Below are 19,626 nucleotides of genomic sequence, written 5' to 3'. Positions count from 1 at the left end.
GATAGTAACAGTCATCGCCGACCCCCAGAGAAGTGATTGCGCACTGGATGGTCATAAGGACTACTTCCATTCCCAAGTCTTGTATACAATGGGGGCTCCGGGGCTCCGGGGCTCGGGCCCCGGAGCACTACCCTCCCTCCGCAGTCGGGGCCTATGGCCTGAAAGATTGATTGGCTGACGCGCTATGATTGGCTAATGATTTGCAGCTGGTGTATAAAGCAACACTGAGCTAGCTGAAAAAACTTAAGCGAAGTCAGTGGTAAAAAGCGAAAAGCAAGGTAGGAAATGAAAAAAAAATATGTAGAGCTATGTCTTTCCACTTTACCACGGGGACATCATGTACATGAAGTAGCAGGTTGACGTCCATAGCTGCATACATTTCAGCAAGTGAATGACCACAGTCTCTGGCGCCATATTGCACAAGAGCGCCAAAGATTTCCTGCATGCGATGAATGGGCAGCGACGGACGCCTGCTGTCAATGAGGATACTGTGACCATATGACGTGCTCAAAAAATAACTTGACGCTACACGCTGTGAAACTGACACATATGGCTCTTTACCTCTGTTGGGACCAAGGCGGGCAATGCCAAAGTCAGAAAAAGAACTGTTTATTAGGAAGCGAGGTCATTAGAGAAAAACTGAAAGAAAACTACATCAGTTCCGGGTACTTATATAAGCACGCCAGCAAACAGAACACCAGCAGACACGACAATGACTCACAGCAACAGCCGCGAAGCGAAGCCACATGACAGACGCGAGAGCGCCTCTCTGATAGCACAGCATAACGACGCCACATGACTCAAAGCCAGAACGCGTCTGTGATAACACAACTTCTTCGAAATCTTGAAGTACCCGAGCACCCTGAAATTAACTAAAGGGCACAGCAAAGGCGTTCCGGTAACGAATGCACCCGTTTTCGAAATTGCCAGAGAAAGTAAGGCTGCAAAAAGGCTGTTCCGACATCAATTCTAGCTTCGCGGGTGTAATTTTTCTGTGCATTTTCCTTATCTTTGAGCCTTTTTAACTTACGATCAAACCACCGTGATGCAGCTCGTTCCTTTATGGACACCGCAAGGACGCATTTATTGAAGATCCTATGCATGTTCGATTTAAAAAGCGACCAGTTTAATTCAACGAAGCGCGAAGTCATGACCTGCTGGTGATGACACCGATCTGGCGAAAGCAACAAAATAGCCATCAGCGACACCACCCGGAAGGCGTGATGTTGTGCGAAGGAAGATTTGTATGCACAAATATTTGTGTAGAGGGGCCCGCCGATATGCAAACGTGGGCTTTCTAATCTGGTCTTCCAAAGTTTAGGTGTCAATGCTCCTAGATGAGTGCAAGCTTTGGAAAATTTTTCGCGCTTCTGGCATCGCGCCACGCAAAGGAAACGCTTGCGCGTGAGGCCAATTAAAGGGTTCCATAAAGAACGTCAGTGACAATGGGTGCAGTGCTGAAAAAGACGGACTAACTACGTAAACATTTATGACTCGTATAAGCAGCTTATAACATGACATATTGTGGAAATGATTATCAGAACAACGCCCTGTTCTAGATATTCATAATGGTCATTATTGGAAGAAAAATAGAATATATGCGTTCACCCGGGATGGAAACCGCTACTTCTTTTCACTTAGGTGTGCAAAACAAAAAAGAAAGGAGGAAAAACGAAACGCGCGCGAGTACGCGATGCACAAAACGAATGCACCATGTACTTTTTTTTTTCGTTACATCACGTCAACAGCAACAAAAAAGCTACGGACACAAGACAGCTCGAACATACAAAAGGGAACACTGGAATTATCGACCGTATCGATTGGTCTCAAGTGTGGGCGTCGACGGAACGCAACTACAGTAGCTCACAGATCTGAATGCCCAGATAACGAGACTGGGGGTCGTTACTTTAAAGAATAAACCATGCTGTCTTTACTTTATAAACACATTAAACATCGTAGCATGCGGAATTCAGTACGTGCTGAGTATGTCACTGTCTGGAGGAAACGTCCAAACAAGTGCACAGCTTTCGAAGGTGCTGGCTTTTGGATGCACACATGTCAACTAGCTCGACAAGCGCCGAAGGCTGACGCGAATGGAGAACTTTCGGGCGATTCAGCGCAGACGCTGCTCTGCTTATGACCAACACGTCCTGTGCTTTACGTAACACCTCAATCACAGCGTTACGCGTGACAGCGCACTTCGTCGCGTGTCGCGCACTAATTGCAAAAGAGAAAGTGACTCTCACGATGACCACGGAATGACCCGGTGTCCACAATGTCAGTGTCTCTATCACTAGAACGTCGCACATTTCTTAACCCCACTAGTCCTGGCGGAGGCATATCATCCATCAAAACATTGCTTAAGTTGTAGCTATAATGTAGCGCAAGTATTTACTGATTTCGCACTAAACAAGAATCTCTGAAGAGGAAAAACAGAAAAAAGGGCGCTCGCGACACACAAAAAGCGCACTATAACTCTGCGTCCATGCTAACGCTACTGTAAATCTATAACCATGGTCTGCGAGGCCACATTTCGCATGCACCAGGACTGCGGGCTCAGTGCACGTCTCAGGTTGACCTACTTTGGTGCTCTACATGTTCAGAAAATCTCGTAGAATGAGCCTGGCCTCGCAGACAGGCTATAACTTGCGACGATGAGTGAAACGGTGCACTTCAGGCAGGTCCAGACACCGCGGTGGCATTTGGCTTGATGGTGCTAGCGGCAACAACGCCACGGGTGTGGCCATTAGAACAGCCGAAAGCCGTGGCGAAGCTGTCGAAGCGCCTGGCGCCTGCGCACACGACCGACATTCGCCGCTGCGAAGACCACCGGCAGGAGTTGTAGCAGGCGGTGATGAAGAAAAGCTGGTCGCCGGTAAAATCCTCGAGGCTGACGAGCCGCTCCTGCTGGTTGCCCTGGTCCCGGTCGTTGGCGACTGCGTTGGTGAGTGCCGTGAATGCTATCTCGAGGGCCCGAACGTCTTCCGAGTGGCCGCGGCTCTGCGTAGCAAGCCCCCGCATTTGGATGAAGCACACTTTCGGACAAAAATTACTAGAGCGAAGTCTGGCGCTAATGTCTACGGGAGCTGCACGTGCGGTGGTTCAGACAGAGCCGGGAATGACGGTGCAGTCTATATGGATTTGCCCAAACTTATTCCTTCTAGCTGAAAACAGCTTTGGGATTTTGCAAATGTGTCGTACTCAACAAAATGTTGGCTTTAAATAGAGTAGTTGTCAATACATGCACATGCGTGCGGAGGCTGCGTTGCAGTGTTTCGAAACATTGATCGCTTCGAAATTTAGAAAGACACAGAGCGTAAAAATCGTGGGGACGCGCGACTCTCACGCGCCTCTTGATATGTTGTTTTCACGCATAGCTCCTGTCTCCTATAATGCGGTTTCTCCGCGTGGCTTGGTGCCGGCTGCAGTCGGTCTGGTTGAAGCGCATTACGAGAGATGCCGCGAGTGTGGCACTACTAGCGCCAAGTTACGGCGGGACTGGTCGGGCGCGACAGGGAGTAGGCTCTTTCTCATTGGCTCGGTTCGGCAAGCGGCGCGGACGTTCTGCGCGTGCGCCGATCCATGCTTCTGCGAGACCGTCTCGCGATTACTACCTCGGAATGGACGAACGCGATCGTTCGAACGCGCCACCGTTCGGGTGACCATACGCGCGAACTACCAGGCGTTGGTGTCCAGCATGGGGCTAACATATTCGCTCGCTATACGGTCGCGGTGAGTCGGACTTCCTCGATTTGTCGCGAGCCCATCGGCATGTTTTGCGGATAGCAACTCGGCTAGCAGGAATTTATGAAAGGTGCAATAAATGCCCTTGTGATTGTTTGTCTTACTGTGTTGTCGTTCCTTTGTCCCAAGAGCACGGGTGAGAACCCGACAGCTGGCTGCCCAACGTGGACCTCTGGGGGGCATCGGACGATAGCTTTAACAGTTATGCTTCGTTCGAGACCTTTGCTTGAACCAAAGCGTAGGGATAGCGTGGATTTTGATCGCTGGCGTTGGCGGCGGGCTTTCTCGAGCGAGGCGACGGTTGCTATAGTGTATTTGAACTTTTAAACATGCTGAGTTTCTTCGCAAGTGCTTTTTAACGACAGTCGTCGGTTCGAGAGCCACGTGGTCTGCATCCTGGGAGAGCGAGGCCTAGCGCCCGCGGAGCATTGGCCCGCCTGAAGCGAGTGAATACGGAAGCCTCGTGCGTGGTCCGAATTTCTTATGTAAATAGCTTCTTCTAGCTCTTTGACTCTGATGAAGTCGCGGCTCTGGAAGCCGGGCGGCCGCGGGCCACGGGTGCCGCTACGGGCTGACTGGTATTGTAGCCTGGCACCGGGCGCTCCGACACCGTCTGGGACGGTGGGCGCCCTCAACTCGGATGCTGTGTGCACCGAGCGGGATAGGACCACCTCACAGAGCTGACGTCTCCTCGCGGCTGCCTGTTTTGCGCCCATTTGGGTGTTGTTTTTTGGATGCCGGTTGATGTCAGAGTAGCGCCGCTTTATGCCTAAGGCTTTGTGAAGCTGCTTGTCGCACGTGGAGGGACACAACCTGGTGGACCGTGACGTTGGGGTGTTGCACTTTGCTTCCCTCATTCTAGTTAGCCTCGCGCGAATTGAAATTACTCATTCGACTCAAGGAAGCAAGCTTCGTTCACGTGAACTTAGCATCTGAGTAGCCGCCCGATCTTTTGCTAGCCGAACTGACCATCGTACCACGTTGGCGATGCGCATGCAGAATTCTTCTCCCTTGCACTATTTTAGTGTTTGCCGAGTGCGCTGAGTGTACGCAGCGTTAGTGGAGTTTCTGTCATCTGCACATAGTCTGCACTGCTGCGCCGGACTACGATCGAACCACCCCAGGCAATGGTCATGCTGTGGCCAGTTCGGTGCAGTGACTTCGGCGGCCGCCTGTGTCCGGCTCCCAACCCACGGCGGCAGAGAAAAGAGCCGGCAGTGACCAACAGTTACTGTGGCTCTCGCCAGATGGACGAGGGCGACGCTTCCTCGTACTGGCTACTGCGTCGCCGTTTTCGGAGTCCTAACCTGGAATCGTGACATCGAGTCTGCAGAGCCGCTGCTGTGACCAGCGGACGCCAGCGTGTGCCCGAAGGACAATGGCGCCGACATGTTATGGACAGTGTGTGTACATGTCCTGGGCGCGGCCACTGTTGCATGTACTACCTTGTTCGCGAAGCATGCGTTGATGTTAGACCGTGTGACATGTTTCGCTGACTATGTAGTGATTTAAGGTTGGGGGATTTGGGGATGCGCGACTCTCACGCATCCCCTGATATGTTGTTTCCCCGCATAGCTCCCGTCTCCTGTAATCCCGCTTCTCCGGGTGGCTTGATGCCGGTGGCAGTCGGTCTTGTTGCAGCACATTACGAGAGATGGCGTGAGTGTGGCACTGCTAGCACCACCTGACGGCGGGATTGGTCGGGCGCGACAGGGAGTAGGCTCTTTCTCTTTGGCTCGGGTCGGCAAGCGGCGCGGACGTTCTGCGCGTGTTGCGATCCATGCTTCTGCGAGACCGTCTCGCGAGGCCTACCCCGGAATGTACGAACACGGTCGTTCGAACGCGCCACCTTTCGCGTGACCGTACGCGCGAACGACCAGGCTTTGGTGTCCAGCATGGGGCGAACATATTCTCTCGCTATCCTGTCGCGGTCAGTCGGACTTGCTCGATTAGTCGCGCGCCCATCGGCATGTTTTTTGGATAGCAACTCGGCTAGCAGGCATTAGTCTATGAAAGGTGCAATAAATATCTTCGTGATTGTTTGCCCTACTGTGTCGTCGTCCCTTTGTCCCAAAAGCACGAGTGAGAACGCCACAAAATATAACCACACGAGAAGGCCTGTAGCCACAAGCAAGAATATTCGCCATGTACCGTTCCCGCGGTAGGTGAACGATCGCAAGGTCCTCTAGCAATTTTTGCAGGAAACTCCATGCAATGAAAGACTTGCCATCTTCACTGCCACCACGAACATCAGGTGGATGCAGCATCGAGTGACTGTGCGGTCGGTGTCTATTGCGACAACAATTGCGAGAACAACCACAACCAATGCGACAACAACCAACTAGCCTAAAAATCTGCACTCCTGGTCTAATGCGAGCCACAGAACGGCTAGCAATTCAGCCTGCTGCATCGGAGCCCTGAGACGACCTATGTTGTTAGGTCGACCGGCGTCGCTTGAGCCGGCGCAGTATACAGGAACAGATGCGCTGGACATAGCGGACATTAAAGTTTATAGTGTATAACGACAACCTTCTCTCTGGTCTGTGGCGCGTGGGTACAAAGGCACGGGCGGCAGCTTCTGCAATGCTTTTGCACGGGAGTTTACTCGCAGAAACCACAGCCCAAAGGATATTATGGCGACATCCAGGACATTCTTGCTGAAATTGTCAATAAAAGTGCTGACCTCGAATATAAAGAAACGCATAGTGAAGGAATTGCGCGGAGTGAGGTAAAGCGTTTGCAATGTTATGGATAGATTCCGGACAATGAAAAACCAGACTCCCATAGGGCTTCCGAAGGGCGTAGGAGAAGTATCTTATACAGCTTCTCTGACTTTCATATACGAGTTGCTAGGATCTGCGTTCATCTACCAAGCCTTTTTTTTATGGCATATCTTACGAGACGACGGCCTCTCTCAGCGATCTCCAGTTATTACCCGACTCGATTTTGTATATGCCTTCAGATTTCACAATCTACTCCCTCCAGGTAACTATTTGCCGTTTTGCAATACCCGTTCTGTAGGTCTGACAGACCGCTGCTTATCTGTTCTGTACATGACATCGTCTGCCCAACTATTCTTTTTTTCCTCTTAACCTCGTTGAGAGTATTGGCTGTCAAGTTTGCTCTGTAATCTCTACTGTCGCATTTGTATCTCGTATCCTTAAGTTTCTTTTTTTTGCTTTTTCGTTCAATCCTCAAAACTGCCGATGAAGACATTGCACTCATTGTCACTGGCTGCGTACACTTTGTTCAAAACTGCGAGTGCCAAGTCTTCAATGGCTCTCATTCGAATCGCAGTGGTAGCTTCTTCGCAAAAGGTCAATAGACTTTTCACGCATTTCGTTCAACTCACTCTGTTCACGTAATCAATCCTGCCGTGCAAAAGCATATAATCTCGACCTTCAAAAGAAGTATAACGAAGAAATATACCTTCAAAGATCAAAGTGAGCAAAGCCGTTTGCAAGCGATAATTTTTGAGACGGCGGCACCACACGGTAACATTTCCCTTAGAGGGCACAAAAAGAGTATTTTCGACGCCAAAACGTTTCTGCTTGAACCGCTTAAAGCGAAATAAATGCTCCAATTTTGTTGGTCAGGATTGCTTGATTGATTTACTGATTGATTGGTTGATTTTTAGCTTTAGAAAGTATCGCAGTTACTGTGAGAAACGACGCAGTGAAGGGCTCAGGATTATTTTTGACCTCCTAGGGTCCCATTCTGCATCCGATGCCCGCGGTACGCGCGCGCTTCATTGTCCTTACATTCGGCCCACGCCAGAATGCGCGAGCCGTGGCTGGGAACCAAACAAGTGGCCTCAGGATGAGCAGCAGAACACCATAGCCGCTGAACCACCACTGCTGCAAGTTACGTTATAAGTGTCATAGCTTAGGGCACCCGCTCCTGATTTTCTTCTTGCTCAATACACCAGAAAGTTGGGCCGGTGAGGTTTGCACGGAGATCCGGCCATCACCAGTGGCTGCAGAATCAGTCATGAAAACACCGCGCAGTTTATTGCGAAGGTTCCGTTGCAGCTATGAATTTATTGTTGAGAATAGAGCGAGTGGGGAGGAGACGAATACGTACCGCGTTCCAGGCGTCCGCGCCGTCGTCCGTTGCCACTCGCCAGCCTTGCGGCCCTCTGTGCACGTCAGGTGCGTCGATGACGCCGACCAGCTGCCTCGCAAAGAGCAGGCCGAGGCCGCCAAAGTTCATGGCGCGCGTACCGTGGGCGTAGAATAGCGGACGGGCGACGGTGCCGACCGCCACCGCCAGCCTGTTGCTGAAGACGTCGTAATTGAAGTGCCATCCACTGGGCACGGACACGCCATTCGCGAAGTTCCGAGACGACTCCAGTAGCTTGCGGCGGATGCTCTTTCTGTTTTCGACGAAGTAGTGGAAATATGTCCTCCCCGAATCGGGGAAGTCCTCGTACAGAGCTTCCAGGGACTCGTCCCGAAAGACCGGCCAGAGGTCCACTAGGAGCATTTCGAGGCGCGACCTTGCGTTCACTCCGCGGCGCGACGCCGGCGAGGTCAGTGCGAAGGCGGAGCGCACGATCTCGTTCAGCAGGTCGTCCACACTGTTCCTGTCGTAGGCTCTGGAGCGGGCATAGTGGGCGGCCAGGACAAGACCGTAGGCGTCCTCTACCTGGGACAGGCAACTGGCTTTGTTCGCAGCGGAGACCACAGGATCGCTGGCGCTGGTCTTCGATTTTTGCCCCGCGAATAGGTTGGCAAAGGTCGCCACCAAGGAACGCGCGATGTGCGCGAGCAACCCGGTGTGCTCGAACTGCTCGTGGAAGGAGCTCACGGTGGTCAGGAGACCCCGGTTCGATGTCAGTATCTGAGTCGTCGTGGTCACGTTCGCGGCGACGTCGGCGAGGTGGCGCCCAAGAAATGTCAACCACTCCGAGGCGGTAATGATAGGCGTCAGATTCTGCACGTTTCTGAGGCTTTCGGCAACGGCCGGCAAGTGTCGAAGCGGAGAGCTGACCTGGGCCAGGGCGTCGAAGATGTAGTGGTCCAGTGCGGTAAGTTCCACCGCCAGCTCGTCCTCTGGCACGCGACGACTGGTCGGCGTGTGGTCTGTAATGACAGCTTAGTCAAGCTATTTTTGTATTTTTGTAACTTTTCGTGCGCTCTTGCAAATCTCACTGCTAGCGACTACAGAATACAGCTTAAAATGGTTAATCCATGCCGCGTAAACAAGTGCGCTTCCGGACCCAGAAATTTACATTTCCACTAAATATTACGGACGAAAGGCTGTGTCTTGTCCTGTACGTAATGATGGAAATGCCCTTCTATGTTTTCAAACTAAGAAAGCATGCCTCCGCCCTTTGTATCTATCGATGCACCCTTTCGTGCACTTTCAATACATTTATTTACAGAACTGTCTTACTGCGGAACAGAAGTGGCTAAATCTGGAGGCTCCGTGAACCTTTCAATCGTGATGCGAAAGCATGTCCTATCGGACTGTTCGAGCGTGGATTTAGCACAAATCCGCAGTTTTTTTTTGCGTGTGTGTGTGCAGGTTCCTACGTAAACTTATAACAACCCAGAGGGCAATATGGCGACGGCTAAAAAGCTCTTGTTGAAAAGTCTTCGTCGCGAAAGTTGCCTAGTTGCTCATAGGGCCAAGCCCAAGCTGTAACGCGATCATTGTCTGTAAACACCGAAAGAGTCTGCAAGAACTTTTGGGATACTAAGTACATCCAAGCCCATCCTTATCCCCAGCGCAAATAAAAACATGCATGACGGTCCTAACACGTACTGCTGCTCACCATCAAAACAGAGCAGGACAGTAAGATATGGCAGACTTATATTTATTTATATTGTTCACGCCAAGTAATTTGTAGGATATCTGTGCACAATTAATTTCTTTCAAAGATGCAGCACTTCTAGTTGTTGGATCAGGTTGGTCCCAGAATAGCTCAGACGGTGACACTACTGCTCCAGATGTGCAGTGGTTTTGAGATCGATCGCCGGGCTATGAAACGACATTTTCTAGAAATGGAAAATTTGCCTTTCGGTATACGGCAAAACGAGTTCCTTTATAGCAGTCAGCTGGGCTCCAACGGGATCGCAGCATGTCCTTTCATGAAAGCGGCAAGTGCAATCGATGACCTAGTGTAGCGCAGTACTTAGTTTTAAAAATTCTTTAAAGCCCGGGGTTTTACGTGCCGAAACCGCGATCTAATTATGAGGCACGCCGTAGTGGGCTAGTCCAGATTAACTTTGGACACCTGGGGTTCCTTAACATGCATCTAAAGCTAAGTATATGGGTGTTTTTTTTTTGCATTTCACCCCCCATCTAAGGTGGCTGCAGCGGCCAAGGCCGAACCCGCGACCTCGAGTTTAGCAGCGCAACGCCATAGCAGCTGGGCCACCGCAGCGGGTTCAACAAAAAGTTTTTGGCCAGCGTTTTGTCCGCCGATAGTCACGGTTCATGCTACAGTCAAATGTCACTTATGAAGGCGTGAGAGAATAATCTAATGAAGGCGTGAGAGAATCATCTACCAAGTCCATACTGATTCGGTGTTACCCCTCGAGGCTTCTTGAATGGTCAACTTTACAGAGAGTAACGTCACCGGGTGCACGCGGAGTCTCCGCTGACAGTTGCAGCATCTGGGCGGTGGCATCCAGTACGGCGCAGATCTGGCCAGCTCTACTGGCGCCAATCCGCGCGGTCGGGTGTGGGGCGGGTTCGAGGCGAACGGCGATCACCCGCTTGCTGGCTCTGCCAGAGAGGAGCACTCGGGCGCCGAACCAGAGCGGCATCTGCCAGTTGATGGCCAAGTCGAGAAGTACGTCCAAAGGGTGCACATTCTCTCGCTGCTGGAGAACGCAAACAGGTTTGTTGCTTACCACAGAAAAAAAAAGATCTGGCAGAACTCATCCACGACGACTATCCAATTATGCGAGTAGCAGAAACGCGTCATGTATGAGGCATGTGCTGCAGCTTGGCTCCTCTGTCGCGCTTCCTTCTAAGACACGCTGCTTCTTCTGGTCGCACCACTGTGAAGTCCGCGCACACCAATTGGGTCACACACAGCGGCCCAAGTAAGCGTGGCATGGGTCCATTGAAGAGCGAGACACACCCAGTGGCCCGCACCCACGTCAACAGCCTACATCTTAAACTGCATTCATTCGGAATCGGCCACGTTTATATACTGCACTACGTTCGGGATCGTCCTACATTTTTCGTGGATTATCTAGATCCGGGATGATAACTGGTCAGACAATGCGAGAATGCTATTGTCACTAAAAGTAAAACGAAAAAAAAATATTCCGCATGTTTCCAATAGCTAGCGCTGCAGCATCAATTGCTTGCTATAGAGCCAAGCGTAGTAGTATCCTTGCACCACCTTGAGGCACACCTTGGCTCATTTGCGCAAATTCTGTACTATAATCAGGCTGTGTTCGGAGTCTTAACTTTCTAAAGCTGCAATTTCGGGCCATTTTACGATTGAGAAAACCACGTGACTAAATTATCAAGTTACGAGCCCGTGTGCACCAAGAAATTCCAACATTATTGAAACCCTGGGTCGTGAAGGTTTCATGGTTTAAGACCGCAAGTATTTCGACGCCATTGCGGTCGTGGGAAATATTTAGCTTGGTGGTGAGGGCTCTGTCAAACGTACTTCTTGGCAGATTGCAGATTAACTTCAACATTTTACTTGTTGTTTTTCTTGCACCAGAAGGAAATTTCGGTGCGCTTGTTTTCAAAGCTCTGTAGGTATTACTATAATTTCACGGCATGTGTGTCACAACCCAAGATTGCGGACAAGTGCATTGCGGCAAGGACTTATGTTCCCTACTTCTTTTAGATTAAATGGCACCCGAAGCCTCACAGTTTAAAAGAATTAAGTAGCAAACAGAAGAGGGAATGCGGTGACCACTAAGAGTTCAATAAGGACAATCATCTCTCAACCTCTTTTAAAGTAAACGTTAGCGCCAGGCGTTTCAGCTATTGCGTGTCATGTCAGTTATGTTTACCTATCAAAAACTAAGCTTTGGTTATTGACTTAAGCATTTACTGGTGTTATCTTCATGGTTTGATGTTTTGCCATTGCCTCAGATGGTGTAAACTTAATTGTTTGTGGTAACTGCCTCAAATCCAGATCACTCTCTAAAACACAGAAATAATGGCAGCTCCTTTTACGCCGAGTAGCTGCTTTGCCTCACACCTAGCGCTATCTTTAAAAGCTCCCGCACGCTTGCAATGCAGCCGTAGAGACCTTTTACAGCGAGCAGTCTGAGCACCGCGCACCAGGGGCCGCCACCGTCATCGAAGGCCTTCTTGAAGGCCTTTAGCTGGTGCCCACGGCTCCAGCAATGCTCCAGAGGCCGTAGATCACTCAGTATTATTTATTTAAAATGTTCATCAGAAGAGGGAAGACGTGCTCTGGCGTGAACCGCAAGAATTGCGTCAGAGACTTGAACGTATCGGGTGGGACTGCATGCGAGTTCTATTCGCCCCAGTTGCACAACGAGTGCCCACGTTTACGACCCTTCATCACGCGCACCATTCCGGACCGCGATCACGCAAAGCTCTGCTGCCAGCGTTAGATAGTCAATTGCTGGCAGTGACTGGCATCAGATAGCCGGCAATCACCGCCAGCAGTGGCGTACGTACCCAGGCAGTGTTTTCGGTATGGGGGAAATGTACTTGACCGAGAAGGGAGGAGGGGGTAGGGGAGGGGCTTGAGCCCGGTTTGCTGGCAAGGCCCCTGACGGCCAGGCTAAAACCGCCTGCACGAATAACACAGCGTTACCGTCGCCGCTGGCACAAAACATAGCGGAATGTCGAATTTTGTTAGGCATGCAAGTCGGCGCTACGTCTTTTCGGATAAGCTCGACTGGTAGACTTGAGCAACTTCACTTTCCACAGCAGAAGACTCAAACGTGGGATAGTTTTTTTTTTTTCCTGCGCCGTGAATCAAACAGGGGAGCGATGGCTCGGGCCACTTGCCTTTTTGTCCACGCGTACGCAAATGCATTTTATTCTGCGCTGTAAGTAATCAGATATTAATTCCCAAGTTTTCTGATCAGCGCTGGCGTCAAGAATGACGCAGTCGGATCGGAACCAACTACCGTGGTCGGAGCATGTCGCAAATAAGCATATTCTGCGCGCGAATGCGTGGCTATTTAATTAGGCGCGAATGTGCGGCAAGTTAACGACCACAACAGGCACGCGACCGTAACAGGCTTATAAGTATACCGCTGTAAGGGCTGTAATATAAAGGGTAACAGCACACATCAGACTGCTACATTCGTAGCCTTCGGCAGTGCACACAGAATGCATAATTTAAAGGTATACACTGCCTCTGCAGCTTTGGCGAAACTCTTGTGTCGTCTAACCACTCACTGCTCACCGTGTTGGTCGAAATAGCGGCTGTGTGAACGGTTGCTGCGGCCGCCGTCGCCATTGTACACATGAGAGCAAATGTCGTTCAAAAGGTGCCTAATGGCGGGCGTTGTCACGTGACTCCACATGGCGGCGCCCGTGGGTGCGGCGCTGTAAGCGGTCTATAGCGAGGTCGAAGATGGCTAAGAAAATATGCCAAAGCAGTTCTGTAGAAGCCCGCAAGGGGGAAGGAGGTTCATGAAAGGGAAAAATTGTAACATGCAACTTCGTGCTCAAGTCGTATGGATGACAAGCTTTTCCTTTCAGGATAAGGGAAAATAAGGCGCCTGGAATGGTGCCGCAGGTGAGGGGCATAGAGGGATAAAGGTCGGCGCTGAGCCAAAAGTGGTCCTGGACGGAAAGAAGAGAGAACATTTTAATGTGAGAAAAGCACGAAGCTCGGCCAGAGGAGCATTCTCTCTCGCCCGCTAGCCCGCGTTAGGGGCAAGGTAAAAGGGGAAGGAAAATAATAAAGGAAAAGATATATGCAGCAGTAAATGTTGACACCAGGGGCGGTCTATAAGGAAGAGGGCGAGAGTATCGCCCTCTGCCTCGGTCACAGAGGTGTGGGCGCCAGGCTACGCAGGGATCGCCGGTAATGAAGTGGCTGATCAGGCTACCCGCGAGGCTCGTGTATGCGCGCCGGCAATTCCTTGGCCTTCCCCACACATGGCCGACGAAGCGAACATTTAAAGAATATCCTAAAGAACATTACGCCCACCTCCGACATACAATTCAGACACTCCTTACGCACACCGTCGGGTGACTACTTCGCAGACGCACTGAGAGCCCTCATCGCCGCCAGCCCGACTCTTCCTTTAACCGTTCTTATTCATCCTGCCCCAGTCGTCCTCGCCTCTACGCGAATGTGGAACATGTCTTGTTATGCAAGGATGTTCAACGTTCGCGTAGTGGCAAGGGTGATTGGGGCATGGTCGGTAAGAACGGGTGTAGGAGGAGTCGGGCTGCGGTGATGAATCCGCTTATTAAGGTTCGCCGTAGGCTGCTATGATGGACATATTGTTCACTTTCCCCACAGCCATCAGGTCTCTCCACAACCCCATCCTCTTCCTGCACACTTGCGGGCGTGGCTGGCCTCGACAGCTCACGTCGACCAGTTCGCTCTTGTCCGCTTGCAGGAGGAGCACTTTGACCGCCATCATTTGACATTGAATAAATTTGTCTCTCTTCTTCCAATGAAGTTCACCCACTCCGCTTGTGTCCGATCTCAGTGAACGCGTACTTAAGTTAAACCTCGTTATTGCCGTAAAGGAAGTTACTCTCACTCGCTTGCTCGAATTGAGAAGATGACCAGCAAGTACCTCAGTTCCAGGCCATGCGAGTCTGCGCTCGTCGACGAATTGGCGGAGTGCGACAATGTTCTCGCGGAAGGTGCCGGTCGGCTCGATCCTGAGGCAGGAGCGAAGCATGGCTGCCATCTTCGCCTCGGCACTGCCCGCTCTTTTGTGACTGGTTTGGAGGAGCTGCAGCACACTGGCGGACCATTGCTGCCACAGCTCGTCCTGCGCGTAGTGTTGACAGCCGAAGACGGCGACGACGACTAAGTCTCCGCCCAGATACACATCGAAACACCAGCACTTCCTCGCCAACATCTCGGTTAGTATGTTAGCGAATATGTGTTGGAGTTTCCACAGGCGCGCATGTGCGGACCATTGCCAAGTGTGCGGACGAAGACAGATCATAGCACAGGCGAGTAGTTTAATTCGAAGAGGGTTTGGTTAGAGGCTTGGCCTGACCGCGGTAAGGCCAAGCCTCTAAACCTAACTTACTTCAAACGGTCTTGGCTTGAAATAATTCCGGTGATTCCGGCTGTCAGTGAGCGTGCCGTGCGCGAAAAAGGCGCGCTTATTGTCACTAAGCAACTTGAGCACACTTCTCTTCCCGTAACCCAAGGGCGAATCAGAAAGTCTTTGTGCCTATTTTTTAAGACATATTAGAGCTGTAAATGCGAAGTCGACATATTCATTCCCAGTGGTGGACCTATTGTTGGACCGGCCGGCCTTATTTGCTGGTAGCTCCGCGGCACGGCGCTGCTCTCAGTTGTTGAAGATGGCGATTGTGCGTCACACGTCCGCGGCGTACGAGCAACGAAATGTGATTCGTTTTCTGTGGACCAAGGGACGAACGCCCGTCGAAATCCGCAGGAAAATGCAGCCCACGTATGGAGAAAATTTTATTCGGTCCGCTGAAGACGTTCCTGGCAGGACAGCAGTCCTACGCTGGTTCCACAGTCAGCCGGACGAATTCTACCACAGGGGCATCTCAAGTTTACTGCTGCGATGGGAGAAATGTCTGAACCGGTGTGGACACCATGTGGGAAAATGGTGTAAGGTACGTGGAATAGTACGCATATTTGTAATTACCTATATGTACATTATTTTGGCTAATAAAGAATAGGGGAAAATACTTTTTGATTCGCCATTACATTTCCCGAAGCGCGGAGGGATAAAAGGTTGGCGCGTCGCGCTTCTTTCAGGCAGGGCCTCTCCTGCATTCTTGATTTGTCGCTGGCCACACGCGAGTACTGCAGTCGAGACGCATGTGGGAGCCCACCCTCACGTCCGGGACGTCGCCGCCGGCGCTGCCGCAGACGAAGGCGCCGAAGTCGTGGCACGGGTCCACCGAGCGGTTCAACGCCGAGTGCAGCCGGAAGGCGTGCCGCAGGCAGTCGGCCGTGCCGCAACGCAGGGGCGGCCTGGCCGTCAGCCGCCTCCGCACCATCCCCCTGAACAGCAGCACTAGGGCGACCAGCGCGGTGCCGGCGACGAACGCGGCCACTGCCAGCGGGGTGATTTGCAAGCACGGCCGGCGTTCGCGACGCGCCAAGGAGGTGGCGCCGGCTGCGTTGCACGCCAGGCTCCGGTTCACCTGCGAGAGAGAGAGAGAGAGTAAACGTTTATTGTAATAGAGGCTGTTTGGTTATGGTGGGTGGAGCCCCTCCTCCAGGGCCCCACTGGTTACAGCGGCTCGCCGGGCCTGGTCAAAGGTCGCCAGTTGGCTTCCCAATTCCACTTCCGCGAGTCGCGCCTCCCACGACCAGTTATGTAGAGTGTTGTCTAGCAGCGGCGAGGTGGCAGCCGCCGGACGTAACGCGCACTGGAATGTTATGTGTTCCAATGTCGGTGTTCCTTCGCACCACGGGCACGTGTTGCTGCGTTTGTCTGGGTACATTTTGTGTAGCCTGTATAAATGTGGGAAAGTGTTTGTTTGCAGGCGGCGCCAGTCCCGTGCTTGCCTCCTGTCTAGGTCTGGGTGAGGAAGGGCTTCGCCTCACCTGCGAGACGAGCACACGTCAGTGTTACCGCACCGCGGCGCATTAGTAGTGGTACTGATGCCACTAGGTCAGCTTAGCTGGTACAAGTTTGGGGAGCAGAGATCGTTAAGTATGGGAAGCAGGAGACCAGGGCGCTACGCTGGCCACTACCTGCAAGGTCTAAAAGCGTACACACCTTACAAGGGGGAATAAGCATAAACAGACGGCAGTAAAGCATTCAAACTTTAAGGCACAACCACGGCACTGCGAGATGTGTCAGCGTTCCCTTTGTTAGGCTCATTGATAGGGAAATCGTTCACCATTGCGATAACTGTAGTCTCATTGTGCATCGGTCGAAGCGCGCAACTGAAAGCTATCTGCCGATACGGCTGCAATAGTGACCTTCACTGTGTGATAGAAAGAACCCGCAAAAGAAGGGCTTGATGAACGCATGCGCGCGTACGGGTTTCACGAAGCCAAAGTTTAGGAGTGTGTGTTTAGAGTACCACGTTAGCGCCCGTGTTGTTTCGTCTTGCTCTCGGTGTTGCGTATTGCTTATCTTTGGCGATGCTACACCAACAGGTCTGCACTTCCAATACTTTCGATAATTAAAGCGATTCGATGCCCCTTTCTTGCGCCTTAAATATCGTACTTCGCGTACAATCTTGTTCTATCGTACCGTAGAGGATACTGTAAACTTAGTGTGGATCGTAGCAGGTCAAGCAGTATCAACAAAATTAGCGAACAAAATGTTCAAGTATACGCTGAGCACATTGGCAGCATTTTCTTGTTTGTTTACGCATTTCATGTGCGATGTTGGTATCTATACAGTAGCCAATGCTTGTGCAGCATGTGACTTTACATTGCAAGCACTCGTTAGCAATGTGAGAGGGAACACAAATTTTGTTTTTTCAACGGATATAGTTGTGTGTGAACTCGAAACTGGAATTCGAGTTCGAGGCATTGGCTTAATTGGCAAGGCGCAGCATGCGCCTAGGCATACGCCACCATTACCTTTTGTTTTGTTCGACCTGTGCGCACCATTTTCTCGCATTTTTTTTTTTCGCGCCCTGCTCCTCTTAGCGCCTTTCGGTCACCGATCCATTTCCCTATGCAGCGTAGCATGCAGGCGATTCCGGCAAAATTATTTGCGTAATGTAAAAATACTCTCGTATTATTAAGGGCTATAAGGCACGGAGTCACTCACGAGCCTGACGGCGTGCAACAGGGCCCGATGTTCCCGCGAGAGCAGTGATGGAGTCACCAGCGAAGAGGTCGACATCCGCGTGCGGGCAGACGACGTGCTCGGCGGGCTGCATCGTGTCGACGTAGCAGCGTCCATCTTCTTCTCGTTCTTCTTTATTTGGTTTGGCTTCTCCCTTTAAAGGTGGCGCCATACCCACTACGCCAGACTGGCCAAGTGTCACATTAACATTTGAGAAACACGCTTAGTTCTGACTAGGAAACAATGAAAACGTTTGGGAAACAACAAATGTCGTAATGCATAGCAAGAATACAAAACTAAAATCGCCTTGAAGCCACTGGAAGTTCATGAAGTGCTCAGCAGCCGCCCTTGTAACCATTCCTTAGTGAAAAGGCGCAACCCACTCTGGATGATCGGCCACAAATCGGGCGGTGAAAAAACTATTATCAATTTTTTTTTGTAGGAAGGTAGGATGAAATGAAATAAACATCTTGTAAGTGTGCATTCATATGTCTACCGTTACTGATGCGAATGATGAAATACCTAAGTATTGCAGTAAATTTCTGTAACTATATGAAGTGAAAAGAACAATTTTAGCGTGCAATTTTTTTTGCCTCGCGCAGAAAGTTGCAGAAGGCTTCACAAACATTCCCCAGAAGAGGAGGAGGAGGAATAAACTTTTATTGTAGAACCAGCACTTTATGATGGCCGGGCCTACGCCTCCCACGAAGGGACGTCGAGGGCTTGCCTCGCCGCCGCCTCGCGGGCGTGCTGGGTCGCCCAGGTTTGGTCGTCGAGGGCGGAGCTCCGCAGAGCCTCATGCAACCTCGACGAGAGAGTCGTGGTGTTAGTCTGGGTGTACTGTGCTGGGCACTCCCATAGCATATGCGGAAGTGTAGCCGGGTGAATTCCACAGCACCGGCAGTTGGGGGTAGTGTAGACGTCCGGAAATATAAGGTGGAGGCGGGCGGGTGAAGGGTACGTGTTTGTTTGTAGTAGACGCAGGGTGGTAGCCTGCGCCCAGCTGAACTTTGGGTGAGGCGGGGGGAAGATTCGGCGACTGATGTAAAATGCCTTAACGAGATCGTTATAAGTTGTCAGACTGTCCCTGGTGTCCAACTCATCTCCAGTGACTCCGGCGCGGTTGACTAGGCCTCGCGCAATGGAGTGGGTGACCTCGTTGAGATTGGGGAGGTGTGGGTGGACAGGGCCCGCATGGGCCGGGATCCATGTTAGGGAGATTATGCTGTCTTAAAGTGTGGTGCCTGGCAGAGGATGCGAAGGGCTTTGGGAGAAATACGGCCTTTGATGAAGTTAGTAACGGCTGAGCGAGAGTCACACACTATGGTGTGACAGGTGGGATCTAAAATGGCCAGGGCGATGGCCACTTCTTCAGCCGTCTCGGCAGTGGGGGTAGTGAGGCTGCAGGCGTGGTGTAGGACTCCATCGCGTGTGGCGACGGCCACAAATCGTGTGCCATGGGAGTACTGGGCTGCATCAACAAATGTGACGCCAGGCACGTGGGCAAGGGCTTTTAGGATAGCTCCGGCCCGAGCTTGGCGCCGGCCCCTGTTATATTCAGGGTGCATATTTCTAGGGATACGGTCTATGTAGATCCAGCTACGGATGTCGGTCTGGATCGGTTGTTTGGGGCCCTGTTGCTGATGGTAGGTGAAGTCAAGCGTGGACAGAATAAAGCGCCCCGTTTCAGTAAGGGTGAGCCGTTCAAGCTGAGAGCATTGTTGGGCTTCAATGAGTTCGGAAAGGTTGTTGTGAACTCCCAATTGGTTGAAGAGTTCAGTGCTGGTGCAATGCGGGAGACCAAGTGCTTGCTTGTAGACCCCTAGTATGAGGGTGTCGAGCTTGTTTTGTTCAGCCCGGTACCAGTTGAGGTACGCAGCAACATAGGTAATGTGGCATATAACAAAGGATTGGACGAGTCGGAGAAGGCTTTCTTCTTTGAGTCCTCCACGTCGGTTAGATATACGTTTAAGAAGTC

The 19,626-nt window shown here is 51.4% G+C and overlaps 1 protein-coding gene across 3 annotated transcripts; it reads right to left on the bottom strand.

The window, feature by feature from the left end:
- Positions 1-1,906: 1,906 nt before the first annotated feature.
- LOC135919457 (endothelin-converting enzyme 2-like) lies at positions 1,907-17,935 on the bottom strand. Of its 3 annotated transcripts, none has more exons than XM_065453283.2 (6): positions 17,631-17,935; positions 15,724-16,038; positions 14,472-14,672; positions 10,331-10,577; positions 7,828-8,828; positions 1,907-3,000 (listed from the first exon to the last, which is right to left on the bottom strand). In XM_065453283.2, exons 1-6 carry the CDS (start codon positions 17,763-17,765, stop codon positions 2,674-2,676), a joined length of 2,226 nt encoding a protein of 741 aa, XP_065309355.2. In that variant the 5' UTR covers positions 17,766-17,935; the 3' UTR covers positions 1,907-2,673. The 3 variants fall into 3 exon arrangements, with proteins under 3 accessions (XP_065309355.2, XP_065309357.2, XP_065309358.2); XM_065453285.2 differs by having other exon boundaries at positions 10,331-10,574; XM_065453286.2 differs by having other exon boundaries at positions 10,331-10,520.
- Positions 17,936-19,626: the final 1,691 nt, after the last annotated feature.

This window comes from Dermacentor albipictus, chromosome 3, assembly GCF_038994185.2.
Source record: "Dermacentor albipictus isolate Rhodes 1998 colony chromosome 3, USDA_Dalb.pri_finalv2, whole genome shotgun sequence".
In the NCBI taxonomy this organism is placed as follows: Eukaryota; Metazoa; Arthropoda; class Arachnida; order Ixodida; family Ixodidae; genus Dermacentor; species Dermacentor albipictus.
Note: the sequence above shows the minus strand (reverse complement) of the source record. Positions and strands in the feature narration are given on the sequence as shown.